This window comes from Cladophialophora psammophila, assembly GCF_000585535.1.
Source record: "Cladophialophora psammophila CBS 110553 chromosome Unknown aczJe-supercont1.15, whole genome shotgun sequence".
In the NCBI taxonomy this organism is placed as follows: Eukaryota; Fungi; Ascomycota; class Eurotiomycetes; order Chaetothyriales; family Herpotrichiellaceae; genus Cladophialophora; species Cladophialophora psammophila.
In genome coordinates, this window is record NW_006912936.1 from 771,344 (window position 1) to 793,459 (window position 22,116).

Genomic DNA, 22,116 nt, shown 5'->3' on the forward strand with positions numbered 1-22,116 from the left:
CGCCAAAGCGGTGCAACCTGCCAATCCATTTTCAACGCCCTGTGTCACGATATACTGCATCTCAGCGCCCAGTCCAGCCTCCCAACGTTCCTAGAGACCCGGTGCGCCACGGAGGTTTCCCATCGATACCTTGCGCAGGATACCAACGGATCCATGGATCGCGTTCTTGATGAATCTTCTGGGGTCTCTGCTGCGGAACTTTTTCTCCTTTTTGATGGCTATATAGGCATCCCGCATGACGTCTTTGCCGATGATCAAGTCATTCTCTGTGTTCCCGTCCACTACCCAAAAGGTTGTGTTAAATATGACGCTAGGAAAGGCATCGAGACTCCAGAGAAGTGGGACCAAGCCGAGAGGTTGATGCTTCTGGCCTCGAAAATCTCCGAGCGCCATTTGACTTTGTAGCTCCGGATGCAGGTGGGAGAACTTTGTGAAACCTTTCTTCAACCTCCGCAATGTCTTCAGTGGTATGACACTGACTTGCGCGCCAGTATCGAACAGAGCCGAGAATCCTTTGGAACCAGGAGCGCCGCTCGTGTCGCTGTCTCCGTCACCCGCCGGCCTGCGGTCTAGCACGCCATCTCGTCCTGTACCCAGTACCGTATCCTGTGTGGAACAGGAGCTCTGTTCTTGAAGGGGATTGCTTCCGTCGGGTATTGCGTCTTCTCCAAAAATCATTACCTCCCCGAGACTGCTATCACTCTCTAGATCACCCTTGTAACTGTCGTCGACAGCCTTTTGAAATTGATCTATATTTTCCACACCTCTCAGCCACAAGACAGATGTGAGAGGAGTTGCTGTGGGACATTTATCAAGCTGAGCGGCATCTTCTATGGCTACATTGATGGGATGGTTGCTCGGTTGGGGTGTTATGTCAAATGTTCTCGGTGGAGGCTGTGGAGGTTCGACAGGGACAACAGGTTCGGCAGGGATAGCAGATTCAGCGGTGATGACTGGCGCGGCGGTGTGGAGGCCTTCAGCTCCGCCGCTTCTTATCCAAGAAGCATGCGGTGTCTATAAAGGTAAGCATCTTCGATGACGCTCATGGACCCGTTACTCACATTGACTGGCAATCTCAAAACGCTCTCCAAGCGTTGAAGGAGCCGGCGTCTTCTGTCTCCAGGCAGCGAAGGCATGGACGTCTGTTATAGAGAGTATGCCCCTTTTTGATACGTGCACCTTGAGACCTGGTCAACGTCGACAACTTCTTGTGGCGCTCCTGGTGCCGACTGTCACCGCAAGGATGCTAACAGCCGAGGGTTGTGGTCGTATGAGGGATCACTGCTAAGCTCTCCAGGCTGTATTCGAACAATGACTGGGCAAGATGTTCCAATCAAGAGCACTCTCCCCTACACTCACATGGAGTGTAGGACAAGCGCGGTGATGAGACCGATAATGAGGAGCTCGTATGTTGAGACAACGAAGGAGGCGGTTCGTGATGAAGACACCTGCGGCTATAGACTGTGTTAGAGACGAGGCTCAAGCAGGGAAAAGATACTCGAGGGCACAAGGTTGCTCATGGAATGAAAGCACAAGGTCAGTCTTGATGTGAAAGCCTTCATTTGCAACGCAACCTGCAGTCCTCCTCCAACGTTGGTGGCGGTGCCCGCAGTGAGCAGAAATCAACGCTCTGCGAGAGGCTGCGGCGATTTCATTGATCTCCTCCGATGTTCAAGGCAGACAAGCAGCCGAGAATCGAGGTAAGCGTGAAACTACAGCCCAATCAGGGCGAGCATATAGGCGTGAAGAGAAGCAGCTCTGTAATGCTTCTTTGTGGGGCGGGCCCTACTCGTCCTGGCTCTCATTCTCAAGGAGCTCGCGAGGAAGTCATTCCAGGTGTTGACGATAGTTAATCGATACTCGCAAGGTCGCAAGGAACGACGAGACTTGCGGCATATGTTCATTTCCTCGCGATTTGGCGGGAAGGGCGCCGTCTTTGGCTGCTTGGAACCTCTGCTATGAAAAGGCCAGAACCGTCACGTTGATTTCTCCAAAGGCCAACGGTCTCGTCTGGAGTTGGACACATTTTCTATCCACATGAGATCTGGACAACCAGCAGGGCAACCAGTATGAAGGGTGTGTCCACCATTACTGGTGAAATTTTGCTTGGAAGAGGCTGTCTGCTCGATTCGTCATTTTTGCAACGGGCCCGATGTCGACTTCTAACGGGTGACCACACTCCACCAACAGCAACTGACGGTAAGCAATTATGTTCGACCAAAATCCGTGTCACGAGATCGATCCCGGGTGGGTGGGCGGCGCAAGGAAACTCTGATCAGCAAGCCACGACCGTCCCGACTGCCAATGGGAGCATAAGGGTGCAAACTAAGCGGTGTTCATGCAGAACATTCCCATGCCGGCATACTTGTGTTGGGCTGTGTAGCCCGTTCTTGCCCGTTCTCACCCACGCACACGATTCATGCTGTCACTCAGCCTGATGTCTGCCTCTCTTGGGTCAACACTCAAAAGCGAGTGAGTGGTCTCGTCTACTCGGCCAGGGGACATTGTGCGACCAGAGAATTGTTTCGGAGCTTTGCAAACACTTCTAGATGGTTAGCTACGACGAGCTTTCGACGTTGATCGGAAAATGTCCAGAATTGGCTATCGTGCGGCGCTTTGGCCAGCTGGCTGCCCAAGTGACTCATCGCATGCAAGCGGAACTTCTGGAACTCGAGCATGATCTGAGAGTGTTGGGGAAGTTCGAAATGCAGCGCCCAGATTTGCGTGGGCACGCAAAGTCATGGGAGAAAGTAAATGAGGCGATCGATGCCGGTGGACGGAGCGTGCGCAAGGAGAAAATCCTCGAGGCCGAGGAGAAGCTGGGGAGATACTGTAAACCCGGCGTCTATCTGTTTGAGAATGCAGGACGAGCTGACATTATAGATGAGTTTGTATCGCGGACAGCAGCAGTGATCAAACTGGGAAGTCCCGACTCCTGCGACATTGACTTCCTCCGTGCCTGGCTTCGAGACGAGAAATGTGGCAACAACTTCTTGAAATTGTCCGCCAGCGTCGAGGCCACGGCATGGGACGTAAACCACACTGGCGACCTCATAACGCTGAACAAGAGACCCGACCGCTTCGCAGCATGGGTCGCCAATGCCCTTGTTCCACTGTACCATAAGCGACTCGGTCATCGCCTGCAGAGGAGAACCGATGAGGAGTCACTCGGCACTTATTACGCCTATGATGACAAGAAGTTGGCCATTCTGGGAAACGTGCTCTGCACCGTTCTTTCCACCATGGTACCGTCGTCCTCGATTCTTGTTCTTTACTACGTGAAGAGCATGTTATCTCGACTGCTGCTGATCATAGGTTTCAGTTCGCTATTCTCATTAATCATGGGGTTTGTCGCACATGGCAGGCGATATGAAATTTTCGCCGCAACGATTGCATTTGCTGCTGTTCAAGTAGTCTTTGTGGGAGGGGTCACTGCCGGACCGCGCTCTAGCAATTGACGTACCACTACCCAGTACGATGTGGCCCGGTTATACGATTTGAAACGTTAAGGAGTGGAAGATAAACAGTACACAGGTATGAAATTGCTTGTACACTTGGAGTCCTCCAAAGGCGACGTTCCTTCACTTGGTGCCCTGACCTGGTTTCTTATACGCGTCTTCAAGCTCCCTTTCCTTCTTCTGTTGCGCAGTGCTCATATTTTCCGCATGAGCCCTCCGGGCAGCCTCGTCGCTCCTCTTTTGCCGGTCTCTTTCGTCTGCTCATCCGTAAGCCGCTAAACTCCCGCAGTGCTTTCAGCGACGACTTCTTATCTCCTGATATGCAAAACAGACCATGTGGTCGAGGAGTGACTCACCTCCGGTTTTGGGAGGCAATTGGTAAGTCGGTTGCACTGTGGGTGACCTTGCCGGTTCCGGCGCAGCGAGTGTTATCGGGACCAGAAGGTGGACTCTTGCCAAGGTCGACTGGGAAGACACATAGATCTTTGCATCTCTTGTACTATTGTCGTTGCCCCATCGATAGCTAACCTTGATTACATGCTCGCAAATATGGTGGTAACCATGGTCATCTTTGACAGTCCGAGAAGGGATTCTTCTCCAAAGATCCCGCCCTTGGAGCAGCCGAACTGCTAGCTCTTCGGAGACTACAATGACTTCGGCAGTTCCATCAAGGCGGAGCTCCTCCCTTTCCACCCTGTGGAATTGGGAACCATTATCCGCTCTGATAAGAATACACTGACCCTGTTAGAATCGAATATTTCATTTGGGAATAGAATGGGGTCCATGCCATTTGCGTTTTGTTTTTTTGGCCGGGTTGGTTCTTCTCGATCCGTTTTCGACGTCGGCCACAAAATCGTGGGAAACCTTCAGCACCCAGGCTGAATACTTCAGATAGCAACCTTCCGCGCTGAAGTGATGAGGTAGCTGGTTTGAGAACCCGTTCTTTTTCATCAATCTCAGGTTCCTTCCCCCACTTTTGGCACGAACGGTGCCAGGGAGACATTGTCGATTGATAAAAATCAGGCTGAACAGCGATACCTGAACAGCATTTATACTGCTTGTATTGGGCAACAATTGGATGCCTGTTCAAAGAATGCAATGCACGGCTCGCAGCAGTGCTGCGACTTCGACCCATGAATGTGCAGGTTTACCCATCAATCAGAGGCGCACGAGACGTGAAATATCCTGGCATAGAGAGACATCTGAACGCGAGCGAGTTGGCAACGAGGCATGATCAACACCACTGATCGATGATTGCCTAAACGACTGTCCACGGTCACCTCGTTCAGCCTCACGAGTGTCCAGGACATGACCGCAATCTAGGAGCGAGGGGGTGTCATGCGACAAGCACGACGTCCAATGGGAATTACTTTACTGCAAGGATCAACTGGAACGTTACTGGGGTTTGAGCGAGAGAAATCTGCGATCTGAGGGCCGAGAGCCTATGAATGAAGGGACTCCCGTAAATGCAAACTGCAGGTGCATGAGTATGTCTGTGGGTGTGCGTCTTTGACGACGGTTTAGGCCAATCAACTCTGCCTTCAAGAGTGTGGCATCTTTGCAACCAGCAATTTCGCCCATCTTGGCTCACTGTTACTCCTCTGATGCACCACAGGCCAAACAACCTCCTCCAGTTGCACAGGACTCGTATTCGCAGCCCAGAACATGTTGTGTCTACAGCTGGTAGGTTGCTCTCGATGATTGCCGGAAGCTCTGGTCTGTAGGGCGTCTCCCTTCGAAAAATAGTTGTACTGACCGGTCAGCGGAGATGAGGCTGAAAGATGCCCCATCGCTGCTGAGGAGAGTGGCTTTTCCACATGTTCTTTGCGCCCCTACCCCTGCATGCTGCATCTTTTCGAGCAATTTGGGCCTTGTAACCATAGCTTCCCCCAACTGCCGCTGCGGTCGTTCAACAATTGACCTTGTTGAACTGGCCCCAACCCATGCATCGGGAGACTCGTCCCTCCACGATTGACTCCTGCTCCGCTTGGCAGTAGACTGGAGATACCGTGGAGACCCTGATGTGTGTCTAAACGATGTCAGCAGATGACAAACGTCGCCTCTGGACTGGCAGAACATGGCTGTCCATGACATGGCTGTTGGAGCATTTCCAATCAAGCCAGAGCCTCACTACGGTAAATAGACTCTTGAGACCACCTTGAGATAGCCAGAGGCCGTTCCCTGCCATCCCAGTTGCCGCGCGCATTCCCTGAACTAGGCTGTGTCACCTTGTCGCGGCCAGATCCCACGCGGCCGCAGTCAATTGACAAAAGTCGCAATGTGAAAGATCGACGAGGCACGTTTCCACGGAGGTTCTCATTCGGCCTCTGAATATCACGACTATAGGCCCGTAAACCTGGGCTAGTTACAAGTGTATTATGATGTGCTCAAGTGGTTCCTTATGAGCCTCCCGCACTTGCACTTCTATTTCTCAACCATCAAAACTCCCGGAGCGGCTGGTCTTCAACTCTCTCCCGATACGCCCAACCAAGCCCAACCTCTCTACTAGATACCCGGCTCCTCACTTGGCGATACTGCCTTCTTCCACCGCATCTTCCCACTCGATCCTCTCCCCACCTTCGCCGCCTTCTCGGTACCCTCCGTCACGCCGATCCCTCCAAGCGCGATCCACCCTTGCATAGCACCTACTGCGTAAGCAGCGGTGTGGGCAGAAAGTGGCCTTCAGGGCATTCCTGGCAATGAGAACCGAGCAGGTGGGCGCGGAACTTTGCCCTTCCGGCCACGAGAAACAACAGATTATGCGTCCTTACACAGGCCCACGGGCCACGTCTCCCTTTCATTTTCTTTTCCCCCTCTTCCCCGTTAATTCACAGCGGACGGGATGAGACGTTAAAGCGAGTTTAAGTTGAAAGCGACTAGCTAAAGTTACATATCTGTAGCGTAGCGAAATAGGGAAAGATCAAGCTAATATTAAGGTTAAAGTACTTGTACACATTAGTTTGACAGATCTGAACACTCAAGATCCCATTCCAAAGACCTTCGCAGACCAAACTCCGCGTCTCAGAAACAAAATACACTTACACAATTATTTAGGTGTTCTCCACTGTTATCTCAACAATTATACGGCAAATTGGTTGAGGATGATTTCAGATCCGGATTCTTACTGTCTGAATACCATCCGCCGAAATGTCCGCACAAAATGGAGTGTAAAGTCCATGCGGTCGCTTTAGTTGAAATCCCCTTTACCGAGCTATCAAGCCTTGTCCTACACCTGGAGGGAATCAAAAAGACAATCGCGAGATATTAGTCAATGGTATGAAGCGTTAAGGAACGAGAAACTTAGCATCGACTCTTCTGCATCTCCACTGTGAATAAAGCGGCGTTCAGCTCTGGGCAGATGGAGTGTGCATCAACCCGGGAGATGAGACCGAGAGAGGGAAGCAGGTTCTTATTATGAATGATATATACAGGGAGGCCGAAGAGGTGATTGCGTGGGATCGGAGAAAGCTCTAGCCACAGTGTTCTCGCGTTTGGTGCGATCAAAGAAGGGCGCAAAAGCCGAAGAAATTGCCGATCGAGGAGGAACTAGAGGGTTGGTCTGGTCGAACTTACCAGAGCGCAGTGCAAAGCCTGACCCAGAGACCTTATTGGACAAGACTTGGGGTCCTACGGGAAGTAGTCGTCACTAAAGCAGTCCAGGTGGTATGCGGCTATCGACAGCTACCTTTCGAAGTCTTTGTGAAAGCAATGGATGCATCGAGGGTGGCGGCAAAGTAAGTCATTAACGGAACAACTCCCTTCTTCCTTTCTTGGGCAGCTGGAATCTTCGGGTTCGTATCCCTTGGACGAAATGATTGACCTACGAGAGCAGAAAGAAGGTGTTTCGAATGTTGTAGGGTCTAGTGTATCACCTTCAGCACCCCCTCCCATCCTTGGATTTTTTTTGGTTTCTTCCCAACATTTACAAAGCAGTGATTTACGGGACAAGATCTATGGAGTTCTAGGCATCGGGACCCACAGAGAGAACTACAAACAGCTCGTCCAAATTCGCTATTCCAAAAGGACTGAGACACTCTTCAGCGAGGTTGCTCCAGCGCTGATGGAGGACAATCAAAGCCTCAGAACCATCAGCATCGCCCGTGACTGTCGGCGATCAGAAAGGCAGCCCCTTTCATTACCATCCTGGGTACTTGACGGGACTAGCAGAGAGTGTATGAAGCACTTATACTTTTACGAACGAGGACCCAACGAAAAGCCCTATCGAGTCAGCATCATGGCAATATGTCCGCTTTTCATGGGACTGTCGAATTTTGTATGCCGAAGGACTTATCAACGACACAATATCTACCGTAAATTCAACTTAGTCTCTGGACTATAAATCCAACCTGAAAGCACTGTCAGAGACATTGGCCAACCCCAACCTGCTAAACGGACTACCCATAATGCAAGCTTTCTTTCATGCAATCTCCAGAAATCATGATTTCTGGGGTGCCCAGCCCTTAAGGAATTCTCCTCGGACGTCTATGGTTCAGACTGACTTTTTTCAATCGCACCGTTTATCCGTGACTTGTCTGGTGCCGAGGGACCAGAGTTACTTGAGAGCCTCACACGGTCATTCATTGGGGATCTGAAACCGGATTTCCACTCACTCGTCGAGAACATCTGGGCCGGAGAGGAAGATGCATTGAGGAGCCAACCCATGCCCAGAGACACAGCAATGATTTACTTTCGGCTTCTATTCGTATCCATAACAAAAAAAAAAATCGAGCAGGGGGGGTTTTTTTTTTTTAAAGCCGAGAACGGAACCTTGGGAATAGCCTCCTGATATCGCGCTTGGCGACAGCATTTGTTTTCTGATGGGACATGCTGGATTATTGATTTTACCACGGGCTGAAGAGTTTTATATCTAGAGGGAGAATGCTGTCTTGCCGAATTGAACCTCGGAACCTCGATCCAAACTGAAAGGCTTGGTTCTACTCAATGACTGGAAATTCATTGATGGCGAGCTTCGCCGTGAAAGGGTCATTGACATTAAGACTCAGAATTGTCACTTCTGACAGCTTTCGAGTGAAAAGTTTGTGTGGTAGTCAAATGGAGAAAGTATATTTTGATTTTCTTTCGGGCATTAAGTCAAAGACGAGGCACCTCCATTTGAAGTGTAGACCTTGCAATTAATGCGAGCATACGCTTGTCACTAGGTTGATGTAATGAGGCTTCCTAAACATATTTATTCAATAGAGGTACGATAACTGTTGCCTTGTCTACCGATAGGTTGTGTCTACAGAGACGAATTGCTTCGGGTTATGTTGGGTGCACTTTACACATACGTTCCTCCAGCAGGCGGTCGGTGGCCTCGCACGTAACGATTGTGGAAGGCTTTTGGTGAGAGTAACAGAGTAACACTCAGATCTGGGGCCCGAATAACGCTGGATTAGACGACAGGGTAGAGTTGACATATTCTGCACAAGAGCTAGCGCGAGTAGCTGATAACAATAAGGGTCTAGCAATGGAACTGGATCAAAGGTAAGCACACAGAGATCTGTCCAAGTGCTCCAGGTTTAGGATTTCTTTGCCACTAGTATTCGATTGCATTAGCCCAGTACATACACCGCCATATGCGGAGATGAAGCGGTGAAGGCCTGGAGAGTTCAGAACAGCGTAAATTGTGTAGAAAACAAGTCCTCTATAATGCTATATCCCATGATCATATATTCCACTATGTCTTCGCCTCCTCCCGTGAGCCCATTGCGTCGCGCCACCTCCCGGAGGCACGCGCTTCCGCAGCACTTGAAAGGAGAATCTAACTATCGGTACTACCAAGTGTCTCGGTTTCGGAAGGAGAGAATGAAGACACAATGCTCGCAAACCCGTTTCCGTGCCAATATGGAGAGTCGGTGCCACTTTTTGTGCCGTCCGCTGATCTCACCCCGTAGAGCTGGACCAGAGACCTTTAGGTGCGCACACCAGGCAAGACTTCTGACTCTTTTGAATGATGTTAGATGTGAGTTCTTTAACGCGGAGAGGACCAGTGTCTCACAATACAAGCATTGGCACTTAGTCATGAGGTGGATGGATCCTTACAGCCGAGTTATTCATGTAGATATCGATAGGGTCAAAAGCGGATGGCGCAACGTCGTTGTTATTGTTACCTGCAGGCGGGTTGGGGAATTGACGAGGCTGTGGGCTTTCGAGGGGAGGCGGAACAAGTTGATCAAGCTCAATGTCTGCCACACGGACTGGTGCTCCTTCCAACACGGTGGGTAGAACAGATGTCGCTGTAACTAAAGTATAAGCATCTAATAGACCGTGGAGTAGGATCTACCTAGGACGACTTGTGCTTGGGGAAGGTGTCTGGAAGACTGACATAAATGGGAGGGAGACTGCCAAAATGCTTCTCGCATCACAGTGATGATCTGGACAGCAGCATATATACTCGCAGGGATAGCAAGTATAAACATCAACCACTGTACAATGCTGTACTGCTGCAAAGCACTGAGCGCGAGTGAAGCGCTGGAGTCGGTCGGCGTCGATGGTGTTTGTCTAGCCTCGACGGTGGCTAGAAGGGATTTAAATACCACTGCTGGGGCCATGGCAATGGTGATGGGTTGAGGGTGAGGCTAATGATTAGGGCGGGCAACAGGGCAACCAGGCGCCCAGGGAGTCTCAGGCAGTCACGTGTCCGGGGGTGGCGACTTGAGTGGGAAGTAAGGAAGAGAAAAGGGCAGATGAAGAAGGCAACGGGGCGACCAAACGGGTTTTTATGTCTTTCAGGCGACACCTGCGGGCAGCCAAGGCAGCTTCGCCGCCCTTGGGACGCTCACTCCGACAACGATAGGCAACCGGTTGCCCTGCACGTGTTGGATGCCCATTCGCTCTAACCAGGAGAAAAACCTGCTGCCACCCTTGTCCGCCTTGTTTGGACTTTCTGCCCCAAACAACCCGATCTGCCTCGTTCCCGCTCCGCCTGATGCCTTCCCCCACCACTTGATATGACGCTTTGGGCTTCGCAATTTGACCGGTTTGGAGCAAATTCATGACTACTTCAACAGACCAACCGTCCATCCTATCTTCATCAGCAGCAGGCCCTGACGATGCCGACCGTTCTGTCACCGAGATCTCCCGGCCAGCAACAGTGACAGAACTTGTGGGAGACGCCCGCTGCTTTCTATGCAGGCGACAAGGCAGTAGATGCCATGTCGAGCGAGGCTCCAGGTCTTGTCTGCAGTGCTCTGTGGCCGACGACTGTATCTTTGAGCGCCTCATCGTGAAGCGGGGTCATCTTCTCGACTTTGTGTGGTCGGATCTGATCGGGCAAACATCTACCATCAAGAAGCAACCGAGTTCTACTGTTTTGCCGGCCAAGGACTCTCTGGTCGAACCGAGTTTTACTGTTCAACCAGGCAAGGAGCGCCTAAGCACACCCGTTCTCCCTAATATCCATGAAATCCTACCTCGTCCACTTTCGTACAGCGGTACTGTTGTCCGCGCAACGCAGCCGTGGGCCGCACGGCAACCGCTGGACGGTGCTTTCGCTCATGCTCGTCGACGTGGCTCCTTTACCGACTCTGGAATCTCAACGAGCTCAAAGCCACCGCAATACCACGTCGAAACTGTGACTGGGGAGCAAACAGAGAACGTTGCGCGCGCGACATCGCTCGAGGCCGGGGCGACAGGTGCTATTCTAGAAATGCCCGTCAGGGCGACGGCAGAAAGCGCCGCCACCGCTAGGCGCTTTTCAAGCAGATCAAGAGACCTCGAATGCTCCGAATGTGACTACGTAGCGAAAACTCGCTCAGATCTAAAGTGCGTGCCCCCCACCAATTTTTATGGCACCCAGGGATCGTTGCTAATTTGGCACGCACCAGAAAACATTTGGCTCGACACAGACGAGAGCACAAATGCGTGTTCTCGGAATGCCCTCAATCTACCAGGGGTTTTGCTACTCGCAATGACCTTGACAGACATCTCAAATCCGTTCACAAGATTAATAACAGGAAAGCAAGGGTCTACAGGTGCTTCGCCAAAGATTGTAACAAGGCGGGGAAGGAATGGGCTAGACTAGACAATTTCAAGCAACACCTTCAGAAGGTACATGCAGGGGAGGAAATAAGCTCGTTACTCCGACTGTAAGTCGGTATTCAGGACCCTGAAATAACGCGGCTAATCTAGGACTAGGTCTAATGATTGGTACGAGGACCAGCTTGGCCAACAGGAGGAGCATGATGCTCAAGCAGTTGCCAACGAGGTGGAGTCTCCTACATCACCGCTCCCCGACCCACCAACAATTCGTATCGTCCCGATTGAAGGGGATTGGCGTGAACGAATTGAACGACTTTCAACGACTTTCTTCTCCGGGGCTACGAGGGCTGGCTAGAAGTCAGAATTAATATTCCTTGAGCCGCTGAGAATGTCAAATTACACCAACGAGTTGAATTGTCAGACGACAGCGTTCCCTGCAGTCTTCATGGCTTGATATGCATGCATGAAGAGGACTTCGGTCTTCGTCGGTGACAGAGGTACAAGGCTCGGCTACCAAACTGCCCAATTTCTGAGGGCCTTGAAGGACGACCAAGATCAGTCTCCTAAGTAAGGAACCTCAACACAGGAGGATACACAGCCTCGACGGGTATACTGGCAATGCTACTCCGTCCTGACCAAGGCATGCATCTGTCCCAGCTCGACTGGGCTTATGGAAACGCCAAGAGATATTTCCTCTTTGGGGCTTGCACTCCCAACAGTGACGTTTGGACATATTACGTCATCGACCATTTTCATGGACTGGACACTTTCATGCTTCATGCTTAGGACAACAAAGGAATCAATCAATCAATCAATCAATGAAAGACCAGTGAACCGACATCATATACCTTGGACCTCGCACTGAAGCGAGATTCATTTGAGCAGTCCATCGTGTCTGCCATCTCAACTACCGACAGCAATACACAACTCCAACTAAATCGATCACTCAAAAAGACGGCGTTAAGTATGTCCTCTCATCACAACCACCACCCCTCTCACCACTCTCACTCCTCCCATCAACACGGCCTAACCCATGATACTACTGTCCATTCTCCCCATCGCCACAACCACCCGAACAACCCAACCCACCATTCTTCGCTCCACTCACCCGAAACCCACAGCGGACCCGGTCCAACAACGCACGACAAAATGAACACCGATCCAAACACCACCACCGACCCTGCCTTCGCCACTACCCGCAATGCCAACGCAACAACAGACGCAAGCAAGACCGATACCTCCACGACCGCGACATACACCTCTTCCGACCCCTCGACCGCGCCGCACGCCCCTTCCACGCACAAGATACTAGGCGACGTCAAGGGTGCGGTGCACGGCGTCACGGGATCCATCCAAGCGGCCACGGGGACCATGTTCGGACAGAAGAAGCTGGCGGAGAAGGGATTCGACAAGATGAGCGACGAGGACGCGCGCTTGGCGGCCAAGACTGGGAAGCCGCCCGTGGGGACCGAGCAGAGGAGCTCTGTCGTCGAGTCCACCTCCACCAAGAGCCCCGGTAGCGCAGCCGAGCATGGGCGCGGTCTGCCTCATGAGCGAACTTGAATGTGGGCAAAGACGTCAAGGAGAAAGCACAGAGACAGAGACGCAGCAATGGAGAGACGTCTATCTACTAGTCTGGAAGGGAAAGGAAACGAAAGGAACGGAAGAACAGTTCAGAGGAGTTTCTTACTAGACTTTTCCCGGTGCAGGAGATTGAGTGAGCTGTGGGCGAGTGGGTGTATTAGCTGCACGAGAATGAACGGAACTTTCATCTTTCAGAGCGTCGAGAAAGAGACACACATGTTCAAAAAGTATGATGTACATTACGTTGCCATTTCAATCTTGCTTGCTTCCTTGCATGCTCATCAAGCGTCCTGCCTGTCCATTGAAGCGCTCGAGGCACCTCTACACCGTTCCCACGTTTCCCCTTCGTTTCGGTCTCCGCTTTGTTTCCTTTCTTCGCTTTGCTCGCGACCGCCCACCCGCCCGCCGACGCCGATCGTCAGTCAGTCAGTCGTCAAATCGTCAATCGAACTTGTTTTGGTTTGGTCTCGGTCAGTTCGAGGATCTCCCATTTTGTTTTTCTCAATCCCCTAGGAACCTCAGGGTCTCTTTCGCCTCATCTCGTCTCGTCAGACAGATCGTCATGTCCCATAGAAACAAATACGTGAAAAGTGAAAACAAATTAGAACAAGTTTTGCTTTTTGTTTGTGGGTAGGTAGTATGCAAATCATGCATGCCGGGGGCCAACACAAGACCACGTCAAGGCATGAATGGACGAGCATGAGCAACGCTATGCACAGAAAATCATTAAGAAGGTATTGGTGGCTTTTGGGTGTCCCTTTTCTCCCCTGGATATTATCAACGGATCCGACACGCAGCTGTGCGTTGGATGAGCGGGTAATATTTCGACGCTGTGCCTGTGTGGTTGCGCTCCGGGCTCGGTTATCCAACATAGGCATAGGCGTCTGGTCGCTCCTAGTGTTTCATTCCTCAAAAAAGAATCCATCCTCACCAGTCTTCTGTACACCACTCATCCTGTGCTCAAGTGTCCTGGTCCGTGCAAGGAAATTGTCGTCGACCCGATTATCCTCGGCATCCCGCCCCCCACCAAACTGATGCTCCATAGTGCTCTCGTCCACAAAGGTGAATCCTTGGAAGGCATTCTGCATGGTAGGCGACAACGGCGTTGATGCTGGTGCAGCGCCAGCGGCCAGAGCAGCCGCTCGGGCATTTAGAGACGACGACGTATTAAGAGCGTTGGTGAACTCAGGGTCAAAGTTGGAGGTATCGGCAATCGACGCCAATTTGGGCTTGAACGGAGGTACCAAATTCTTCTTGCCAAGTGCATCCCAGTCAATGTCGGCAAAAAAGGGATGGCGCATCAATTCTTCTGCATCTCCATGTGCACCTAGTCGGTGTTTAGGGTTGCGGTTCAGCAGACCCTTGACGAAGTTTCGACCCTCAGTGCTCAAGGCGTCTCTCGGGAACCGCACTTTGCCAAACGCAATGTTCTTGTACATTTGCTGAGTATCTTCGGCATAGAATGGACTCCAGCCACAGCACATTTCAAACACGAGGACGCCAAGAGACCAGAAGTCTACCATTTTGGTGTAACCTTGCTCGTCGAGTAACACCTCGGGGGCCAAATACTCAGTCGTTCCGCAGAAGGTGTTGGTAGTGTCGTCCTGTGCCAAGTTGGCCTTGGATAGACCAAAGTCACACAGTGCAATGTGTCCATTTGCGTCGAGAAGGATATTTTCTGGCTTGAGATCTCGGTAGACGATGTCGGATTGATGAAGGTGTTTGAGGGCAAGGATAAGCTCAGCGATATAAAATTTGGCACGGTCTTCTTTGAACCGACCTTCTTTTTGGAGATGCCAAAATAACTCTCCTCCAGACATAAAGTCCGTGACCAAATAAAGATCCGTAGGTGTTTGGAATGAGAATTTAAGGCCCACAATGAAAGGCGATTCTGTTGTTGCGGTTCGAACCAGGATGTTTCGTTCTCCGATAGTGTGCTGGATCTCTTTCTTCTGGATAATTACCTTTTTCGACAGAACCTTCATAGCGTAAATGCGCCCAGTGTCCTTTTTCCGGACTTGATAAACTTGTCCAAAGGTTCCCTTACCGATCAGCTTTAAAATCTGGAAGTCATTTGGTCCGACATGTTTCTTTTCGACTGGAGTGAAGTGCATTCGAATGTGAATCTCGCCTGTAATATCGTGGTCCTCTGGGCTACGGGGTTCCAGCTTGAAGAAGCCTTCTAACGTGGGATTCTGTTCTGTAAGTTTCAGACATAAACGAATATGGCCCAGAAAAGTTTCTGCATGGCGGTCGTAGACGGTAACATCCAATTCTGACTGGTCGCTGACGACGTCGCTTGAAGGCAGTCAGTTAAGGCACAGACCAAGTAACGTCATTGAATCGCTTACAAGATGGCTTCGTGATCCCACTGGGGATCACTGACCCTGCCATCTCCATTCGTGCTGCTCTGGCGACTTCTCATGGGAATGGCCATGGGCTTCCCCATGTCGCTGTCGGTCCTCCGGATTGATTGCAACTGACCAACCGGTCCTTTCCGGTCATCGACGTCGACATCCATCTTGTCGTGTCTGGGACCCTTGGAAACATACTCATTCCATTCGAACTGACAGACCACGTAGGGATCGAATGACGGCTTCAAGTCCCGACCTTCTGCAATCTTGATGGAGAGCTTGCCTCTTGGCGTGCTGTTAGGAATTTCATCTTTGGTTGGAAGTCGCTTCTCGATTTGGGAATTTCCTTCGCTGACGGTGGTACTCGCGCTCGACAGTGGCGACCTAGTATCGGCCCGTCGATGATCTTCTTGGGACAAGGCTCGAGGGGTATGAGGAGGGGTGCTCTTTTCACGCAGCCCAGCGGCCGCGTTTGAAGTTAGCTCATCTGACCCTTTCAAAATTTCAGACGGTGGTAGCTTAGCATGACTTGGACAAGGAGACTTGGGGCTTTGTGGTCTCGAGGAATGCGTGGACGATGCAGGGTTTGAGATGTGTGCGGCGGAAACGGTGCTTTTAGTAACGCCTGAGACGGGTAGAGACTGGTGGCGGCGGTCTTTGGCCCAGGATGCAGACTTGGGGAGTACGAAATTCCTCAAAGCCTGCGTGATGGAAGCTATACCGCCGTCTAGCATGGACCCGCCGTTCTCTGCCACTTCGCCATCTCTATGCACCACGGAAGCGGCGGACGAGAGTGGCGTAGGTGGGAGCCGAGAAGTGTCACCCTCTGATACGGGTGGTGCAGACTCCTCATGCAGCTCATCTGGTGGCGGTGTTGAAATGGAAGCTTGTTCTCGTTCCACCATCACCATCGAGCCCAAAGAGGCAGACGAATTCCGCCTGCTCTCACTCTCTTGTGCGGGCTCTTTCAGATCATTTTGTTCAGGTTCAGGTTCAGTTTCAAGTTCAGGGTTTGTGGCAGCTTCAGATGACCGTGACGGTGTATTCTGAGAAGGATCTCTACCCACCTGGCCAAAATAGCCGTGTATTATACCCGGCAACCGCTTGTCGTGGAGGTCTGGACGCGGCGTCTCCACACCAGAGGGCGTGGGTGAATTCGATCCGATCTGATCGTGGAAGTCATCTCGGTTTTCATGTCTTGCACTGCTGTTCGGGAGGTTAGCCAGAAGGTTCAGAGGATTCGCACGTTCAAACAAAGAGTTCTTCGTCGATGATGACGACGACGATGCTGCGGCTGCAGCATAGCTGGAACCCAACCCGAGCGGGCGGAACATGGCTTTGGCGTCTGGGTCTTGCTCTCCGTTGGACGCACAGCAGGTCTCTTCCCAAGGCTCATGAGGTCGAAGACTAGACACACACACGACTTGGGTCTTTAAGAGGCCAAGGTGACAAGGCCCCGTTTTCTTTGCAGCTCCTCAAAACCGAGGCTGGGGTAGAATGAACCCCGCCATGCAAACGGCCAGCCATACACAACGCATTCCCAATACGAAACTTGTTTGCTCAAAGGAAAAGATCGGGACGTACTTCTGGGCCATGGCCTGTCTCAGCAGGTCTGCAGCTGCAGCTGGGTTTGGGTTCACTCCAGTCTGCGCCATGTTGGCGGCCTCCCTCTCTAGTCTCCTCCTCTTCCAAAAACGAAATCGACTCTTGTTTGTGAAGTATCGGCCCAAATGTCGCCGCACTCACCCGTCTGGGAGAGGGGCTGGTTCCTGAGATTCCCGGACGCAGGCTCAAGGCCGAGTGACGGAAAATTTGCAGAATTTGGAGAAATTCGGAAAATCGGTCGGCAAGGATTGCAGGGCTTTCTCGGGGCTTGTTCGCAGGGTCCTTAACTCAGAGCAGCGGCCATCCGGACGTGCAGTGAAAGGTGAGACTCGAGTGAAGAATTCGGAGCTGAGGTGGCGATTTGGCGGTAGAGGAAGAAGATAACGACGGCAAGCTCGACAGGAAGGGGAGAACAGGCGGGTGATATAATCGAGTTGCAGGCCCAAGGTTCAAAAGTGTGACTTGGAGAAAAAGTCGGCGCGCCCAGGTCCTCTGGGGGGGCGCAGACCTCTAAGGTTTTCGGGGTGGAAGTGGAAGGGAAACCAGAGATGGAGTGAGCGTGGGATGCGGAAGGGTCCAAGTGGTATGATGGCAAAACTATGTGCAGAGCGAGGTAGTTTTGGGCAGTCCAGTGGATGAAGCTCAACGAGGTAGAGGATAGAGGATTTAAGAAATGACAGCTGGTGGTAGCAGGTGGCAGCAGCCAAAAGTAAAATAATAGAGGCCTGGAGGCTCCAAGGTTTGCTGAGTTTGCTGCTGGCCATCGCCAGTGCCGCCTAGTAGCCTAAGTATGGCCCATATGGCCTATGGGGGTGACCAACTCCCTAGGTCAAGGACAAGTTCCGGGGTCTGACGCTGGCACGCTGCGCTGAGTTACAGCAGGCTGGAGCCCAATCGCCCCTCACTTTTACGATCCATGGTACTGATTCGATTATCGGTGAGTCCTTTTTCGGGCCTGGGAATTTTGCATCGGGCGGGCTCAATCAGAAACCCACCCTTTCAGAAAACACCAATGTGCCACTCAGGGCCAGGCTGTGCTCGACCAAGGGAGCAGGCTAGCAAGGGGCCTACGACACAACATACATGGTACAAGTACACATCGACTCAGATGGCGAGTCCAAGGCTTCGCCCCCTGCATCGTCTATGCCTGGTTTTCTGCATAGGTATGTGCCCGTGGATGAGCGGTGGGTGAGTGGATGGATGGATGGAATGGGTGAATGGGTGAATGGAGACGATACGAGAGAAGGACAAGGCAGACGACGTCATCCATGCGCTCATTGGAATCCTGCTGGACTTCGGCCTGGCTTGGAAGTTACTCGTCTTTCCCTCTCAAGCATGTCTGGGAGCTCTGGACAAAACGTTTGGGCCACCCGAATCCCTTTCTGAAAATCGTTGAGCAATATGCTTCGTTGCGCAAGCCTCAGCGCCGGTGCGACTCATAGGCAATAATAGTAGCCGCCATTTGCATGTGCCATTCTGCGTTTCTCAGTCAGCTGCAAGTGTCCCCACGAAGCCTGTCAACCAGAAGCAATTCAGTGCCCCAGCTCCCAGCACATGCAACGTCTCGGAAGCCCCGCCCAGTCATATGCCCAGCCCTGTATCACCAAATGCGTCTGAATGGCCAGAAAAGACGATTGCTGGCTCGGCTATCCTGATAGACTATCGCATATCTCCATAGCTTTATAGCAATGTCTGAAAGAAAATTTTCCTGTCTTCGACCCGCTCGGACAGAAATCTTCGACGATAATGCGTTGAGCAGGAAGCGTCTGCCCAAATTCAGCCTAATCGAGACCAAGGAGACACTTGATCGCTGAACATGGCAATCTGTCAATTTCTTGGTGAAGGGGTTGGAACCAAAAAAGCGCATGCCGTTTGCTTTGCGGGAGAGGGCGATATCCGTCCAGTAATCGGCGTAAACGATCTTCTCCGCTGGAGCTAGACTTTCTATTCAGGGCATGGCTGGGACGGCCTGTGCAGATGAGCCAGCTGTTGTGGAACAGTAAGTGGAAGACATCGGCTAGATGTTGTGCAACTTGTGCAACTCGAGATGCGATCGATGCAGACTTGGTGGTAAGGCTGAAAGAGGCCAAAAGACCCGATGATCGCAGGGGCATACGGTTGGGGAGCCTTGGAATGTCGGTCTGACCTTTGCATCCCAGTGTTGATTTAGAGATATTAATTGTTCTGGAGACATCGTTGAGCCGATTCGCTCACTGTTGTACTGTACCAAATTGTGACATCCCACCAGATGCATTGTTTTGCGAATTGCAAATTCCTCGACGCGGTTCGTTGCGCGTTCTGCGCGTGGTTGGGCTGGCGCGAAGTGAAAAGGTGGAAATATGGTCGACCGTAATTGCACTAATCATCTGTAAATCCTGCCGTATAATGCCAAGACTTAGTTGTGGCTCGCGTGGCGCGTTTTTGTCGTTTGTTACAAGTCGAAGTCGCAAGTTGGAGACTGTTCAAGCCCAAAGATCTGTGCATTTTGATTTGGGATCTGTTCGACATAATGGCCCGGCGTCCGCGTCTTGCAGCGCAAGCCGCTCAAGCATCCATGCGTAAGCCTCTCGAGTGAAGATTCTATGATCATCACATCTGTTAACTTGAGAAAGGAACTCCAATCCCTAACATATCCGACAACGAAGACGAAGAGATGTTAGATGCCACTCCTGCAGAGGCCCCTACACCACAAGAAGACGATGATGATGCAGAAAATGAAGAGGAGGAAGACGGGTTAAATGATGCAGAAGAAGCTGCGACTCCGTCTCGAGAGTCAGAGCAACCGTCCCGTTCGGCGACTCCTCGCCGCGGTCGACCTCCACTGCTCCGTGGGCGCCGAGGAGGAAGGTTGGGTAGGCCCCCAAGACATCGCGTTGCTACGGCATCTGAGGATGGAGATAACGATGCCGCTTCTGAAACCGCCACTCCGAAACGAAGAGGTGGTTTCCGAGGTCACAGGGGTGGAAGATGGGCAAAGTACAAAGCCGGAGGGTCACGGCCACAGCAGGCACCTCTTGACGACGAAGGAAATCCAATGGAAATTGTCAACGACGAAGTTTTACTACCCGAGGACCCCGAAGGCGAGCAGAAGGTTGACAAGAATGGCCGTCTGCTGGGTGGAAGAGAATATCGGGTGCGGACGTTCACGATCCTGGGCAGAGATGACAGACTGTATATGCTGTCAACAGAACCAGCACGTTGCATTGGTTTTCGCGACTCATACCTTTTCTTCCAGAAACACAGGCATCTCTATAAGATCATCATTGACGATGATGAAAAGCGAGACCTTATCGATCGAGATTTGATCCCTCACTCCTACAAAGGTCGCGCGATCGGAGTGGTTACGGCTCGATCTGTGTTTCGAGAATTCGGGGCTCGGATTATCATCGGAGGGAGAAAGGTGATAGATGACTACGAGACCAAGAAAGCACGGGAACGAGGCGATGTTGAGGGAGAACTAGCCGTCCCAGAAGATCGCTTGCCGCTACCCGGAGAGCCTTACAATCGAAATCAATATGTGGCATGGCATGGTGCAAGTGCAGTTTACCACACCAACACGCCCAGTGTGCCCCTTCCCCTCGCGAAAGCGCAGGAGGCCAAGAGGCGAAAGATCATGGTAACGAGTGACAACTGGATGCTGGAACATGCTAGGGAAGCCAGGTAAGGACTCCTCTCTCTCGGGGAGCCTACTTCGAAATTAACTGATCGGAACAGTCGATTCAACGCGCAATTGACAGCGAACCGTCTGGAAAATCTCAACGGTGTGTACGACATACACACCAACGTCATGCAGTACCCAGCCCATATGCAACCAACACACGCACGATGGGAAATTGTTGACGACCAGGAGAACACTGAAGACCTCGAGAAGACAGGACGGCTACCTCGCCTTGACCCGGTGTATGGGCGAAACTTCCGAATCCACGATCTCTGTCTCGAATCGGCTCCAGAGTCCTGGTATGCGACGCCTGGGAGCATTGAAGAAGGAGGCGGCCTCTCCTCAATCCCGTCGATCATCCTGGAAGAGCTTCCTGCCGAATGCCTCTACGCGTTCGAAGAAGCCAAGTTACGGGAAGCCGAATGGCGGGGAAAGTGGCATACAGAACGGGAAGATGGGCTGAGAGCACGCATTCTCCCTTCGTTTGAATGGTTTCCAAAGTGAGTTGGCCCTCTGGAACAAAGTGTAATCATCATCCTCAGCGGATCTGGAGAATGCCTCGATGGTTTCGGCTTGCAGTCTCTCGCACAAGGATCGGTCAAGCTGTTGCACACGACACTAAAAACCAGCCTCGGTCGCTGAGACCTTTACACCCCCACACCAACAGGATTGGGGCTTATCATACGCCGAAGTTCGCAAGGTTGAGCTCGTACATATGAGACTCGACAGGGAAGAGAGGATGTTGAAGGAATGAAGACCAATGACTCTAGGTTGAATGGGTTGGATACCCAACCTCCCAATTGCCGGCGACGAGTGTCTGACAACGGCCATTGGACAGAGAGAGGACTCCAGGGCCAAAGGGCTCTGCAACTCCCGGTCTGCGCGTGCGGGAACTGACGCGTATGGAACGTTCCAAACTCAAAATCGGTGGAAGTCGGGGGAGTGAAGAGGGGGCGTGTTTAACCATGAGCTCCAGAGCTCCAGAATTTATCTTTATTGTGCAGATGAGGACCGATTTCCGGCGGTGTTTTTAAACAAGAAAACGGTCGAGATCATGATTGGACGTGTTCCAACCCCATCCCCGAGGGACCTGGTCGTGTTCCGAGCACTGGACCAATTACTCCCTACAAAGAACGCCCTTTTCGTCCAAGCATGAGACTGGCGGTTTGTGGCCGTCAAAAAATTTTGTGCCGCGGTAAACCGCCCTTTTCAAAGAGGCGGAAGCACGACGCCAGAAGAAATCTACCGTGTATTCCACGGGCCAAAGCTCGACCGCATTGGCTTTCCATTAGCGGCTACTATTGAAGATGATTCAGAGCTGGACGCTGCCGGTGGGCCGGAATGCGTTGGTGTTCCATTGATAGAGTGCGGCATCTTATTCAGCTGCACCTGGGGGGCACTGCACGGTGACCACGTGAGGGGCGGGCGCACGATGATGTCGTCGTACGTAAGAACCGCCCGCGTCCAAAATGGAAGC

General features: G+C 51.8%; 5 protein-coding genes across 5 annotated transcripts; 3 read left to right on the forward strand and 2 right to left on the reverse strand.

Annotated features, from left to right (window-relative positions):
• Positions 1-90: 90 nt before the first annotated feature.
• A1O5_09213 (uncharacterized protein) lies at positions 91-1,136 on the reverse strand (the record flags this gene model as incomplete). Its single annotated transcript, XM_007749792.1, has 2 exons — positions 91-1,014; positions 1,062-1,136. The coding sequence occupies 2 exons, from the start codon at positions 1,134-1,136 to the stop codon at positions 91-93; spliced, it is 999 nt and encodes a 332-aa protein (XP_007747982.1).
• A 1,413-nt stretch (positions 1,137-2,549) lies between these two features.
• Positions 2,550-3,458, forward strand: A1O5_09214 (uncharacterized protein; the record flags this gene model as incomplete). Its single annotated transcript, XM_007749793.1, has 2 exons — positions 2,550-2,832; positions 2,884-3,458. The coding sequence occupies 2 exons, from the start codon at positions 2,550-2,552 to the stop codon at positions 3,456-3,458; spliced, it is 858 nt and encodes a 285-aa protein (XP_007747983.1).
• Positions 3,459-12,587: 9,129 nt separating this feature from the next.
• On the forward strand, positions 12,588-13,001 carry A1O5_09215 (uncharacterized protein; the record flags this gene model as incomplete). Its single annotated transcript, XM_007749794.1, has 1 exon — positions 12,588-13,001. The coding sequence occupies one exon, from the start codon at positions 12,588-12,590 to the stop codon at positions 12,999-13,001; it is 414 nt and encodes a 137-aa protein (XP_007747984.1).
• Positions 13,002-13,924: 923 nt separating this feature from the next.
• On the reverse strand, positions 13,925-16,710 carry A1O5_09216 (AGC/AKT protein kinase; the record flags this gene model as incomplete). The annotated part of the gene is made up of 2 exons (XM_007749795.1): positions 13,925-15,320; positions 15,374-16,710. The coding sequence occupies 2 exons, from the start codon at positions 16,708-16,710 to the stop codon at positions 13,925-13,927; spliced, it is 2,733 nt and encodes a 910-aa protein (XP_007747985.1).
• Positions 16,711-19,490: 2,780 nt separating this feature from the next.
• A1O5_09217 (uncharacterized protein) lies at positions 19,491-21,143 on the forward strand (the record flags this gene model as incomplete). The annotated part of the gene is made up of 3 exons (XM_007749796.1): positions 19,491-19,539; positions 19,594-20,641; positions 20,696-21,143. 3 exons carry the CDS (start codon positions 19,491-19,493, stop codon positions 21,141-21,143), a joined length of 1,545 nt encoding a protein of 514 aa, XP_007747986.1.
• Between the last annotated feature and the right edge of the window lie 973 nt (positions 21,144-22,116).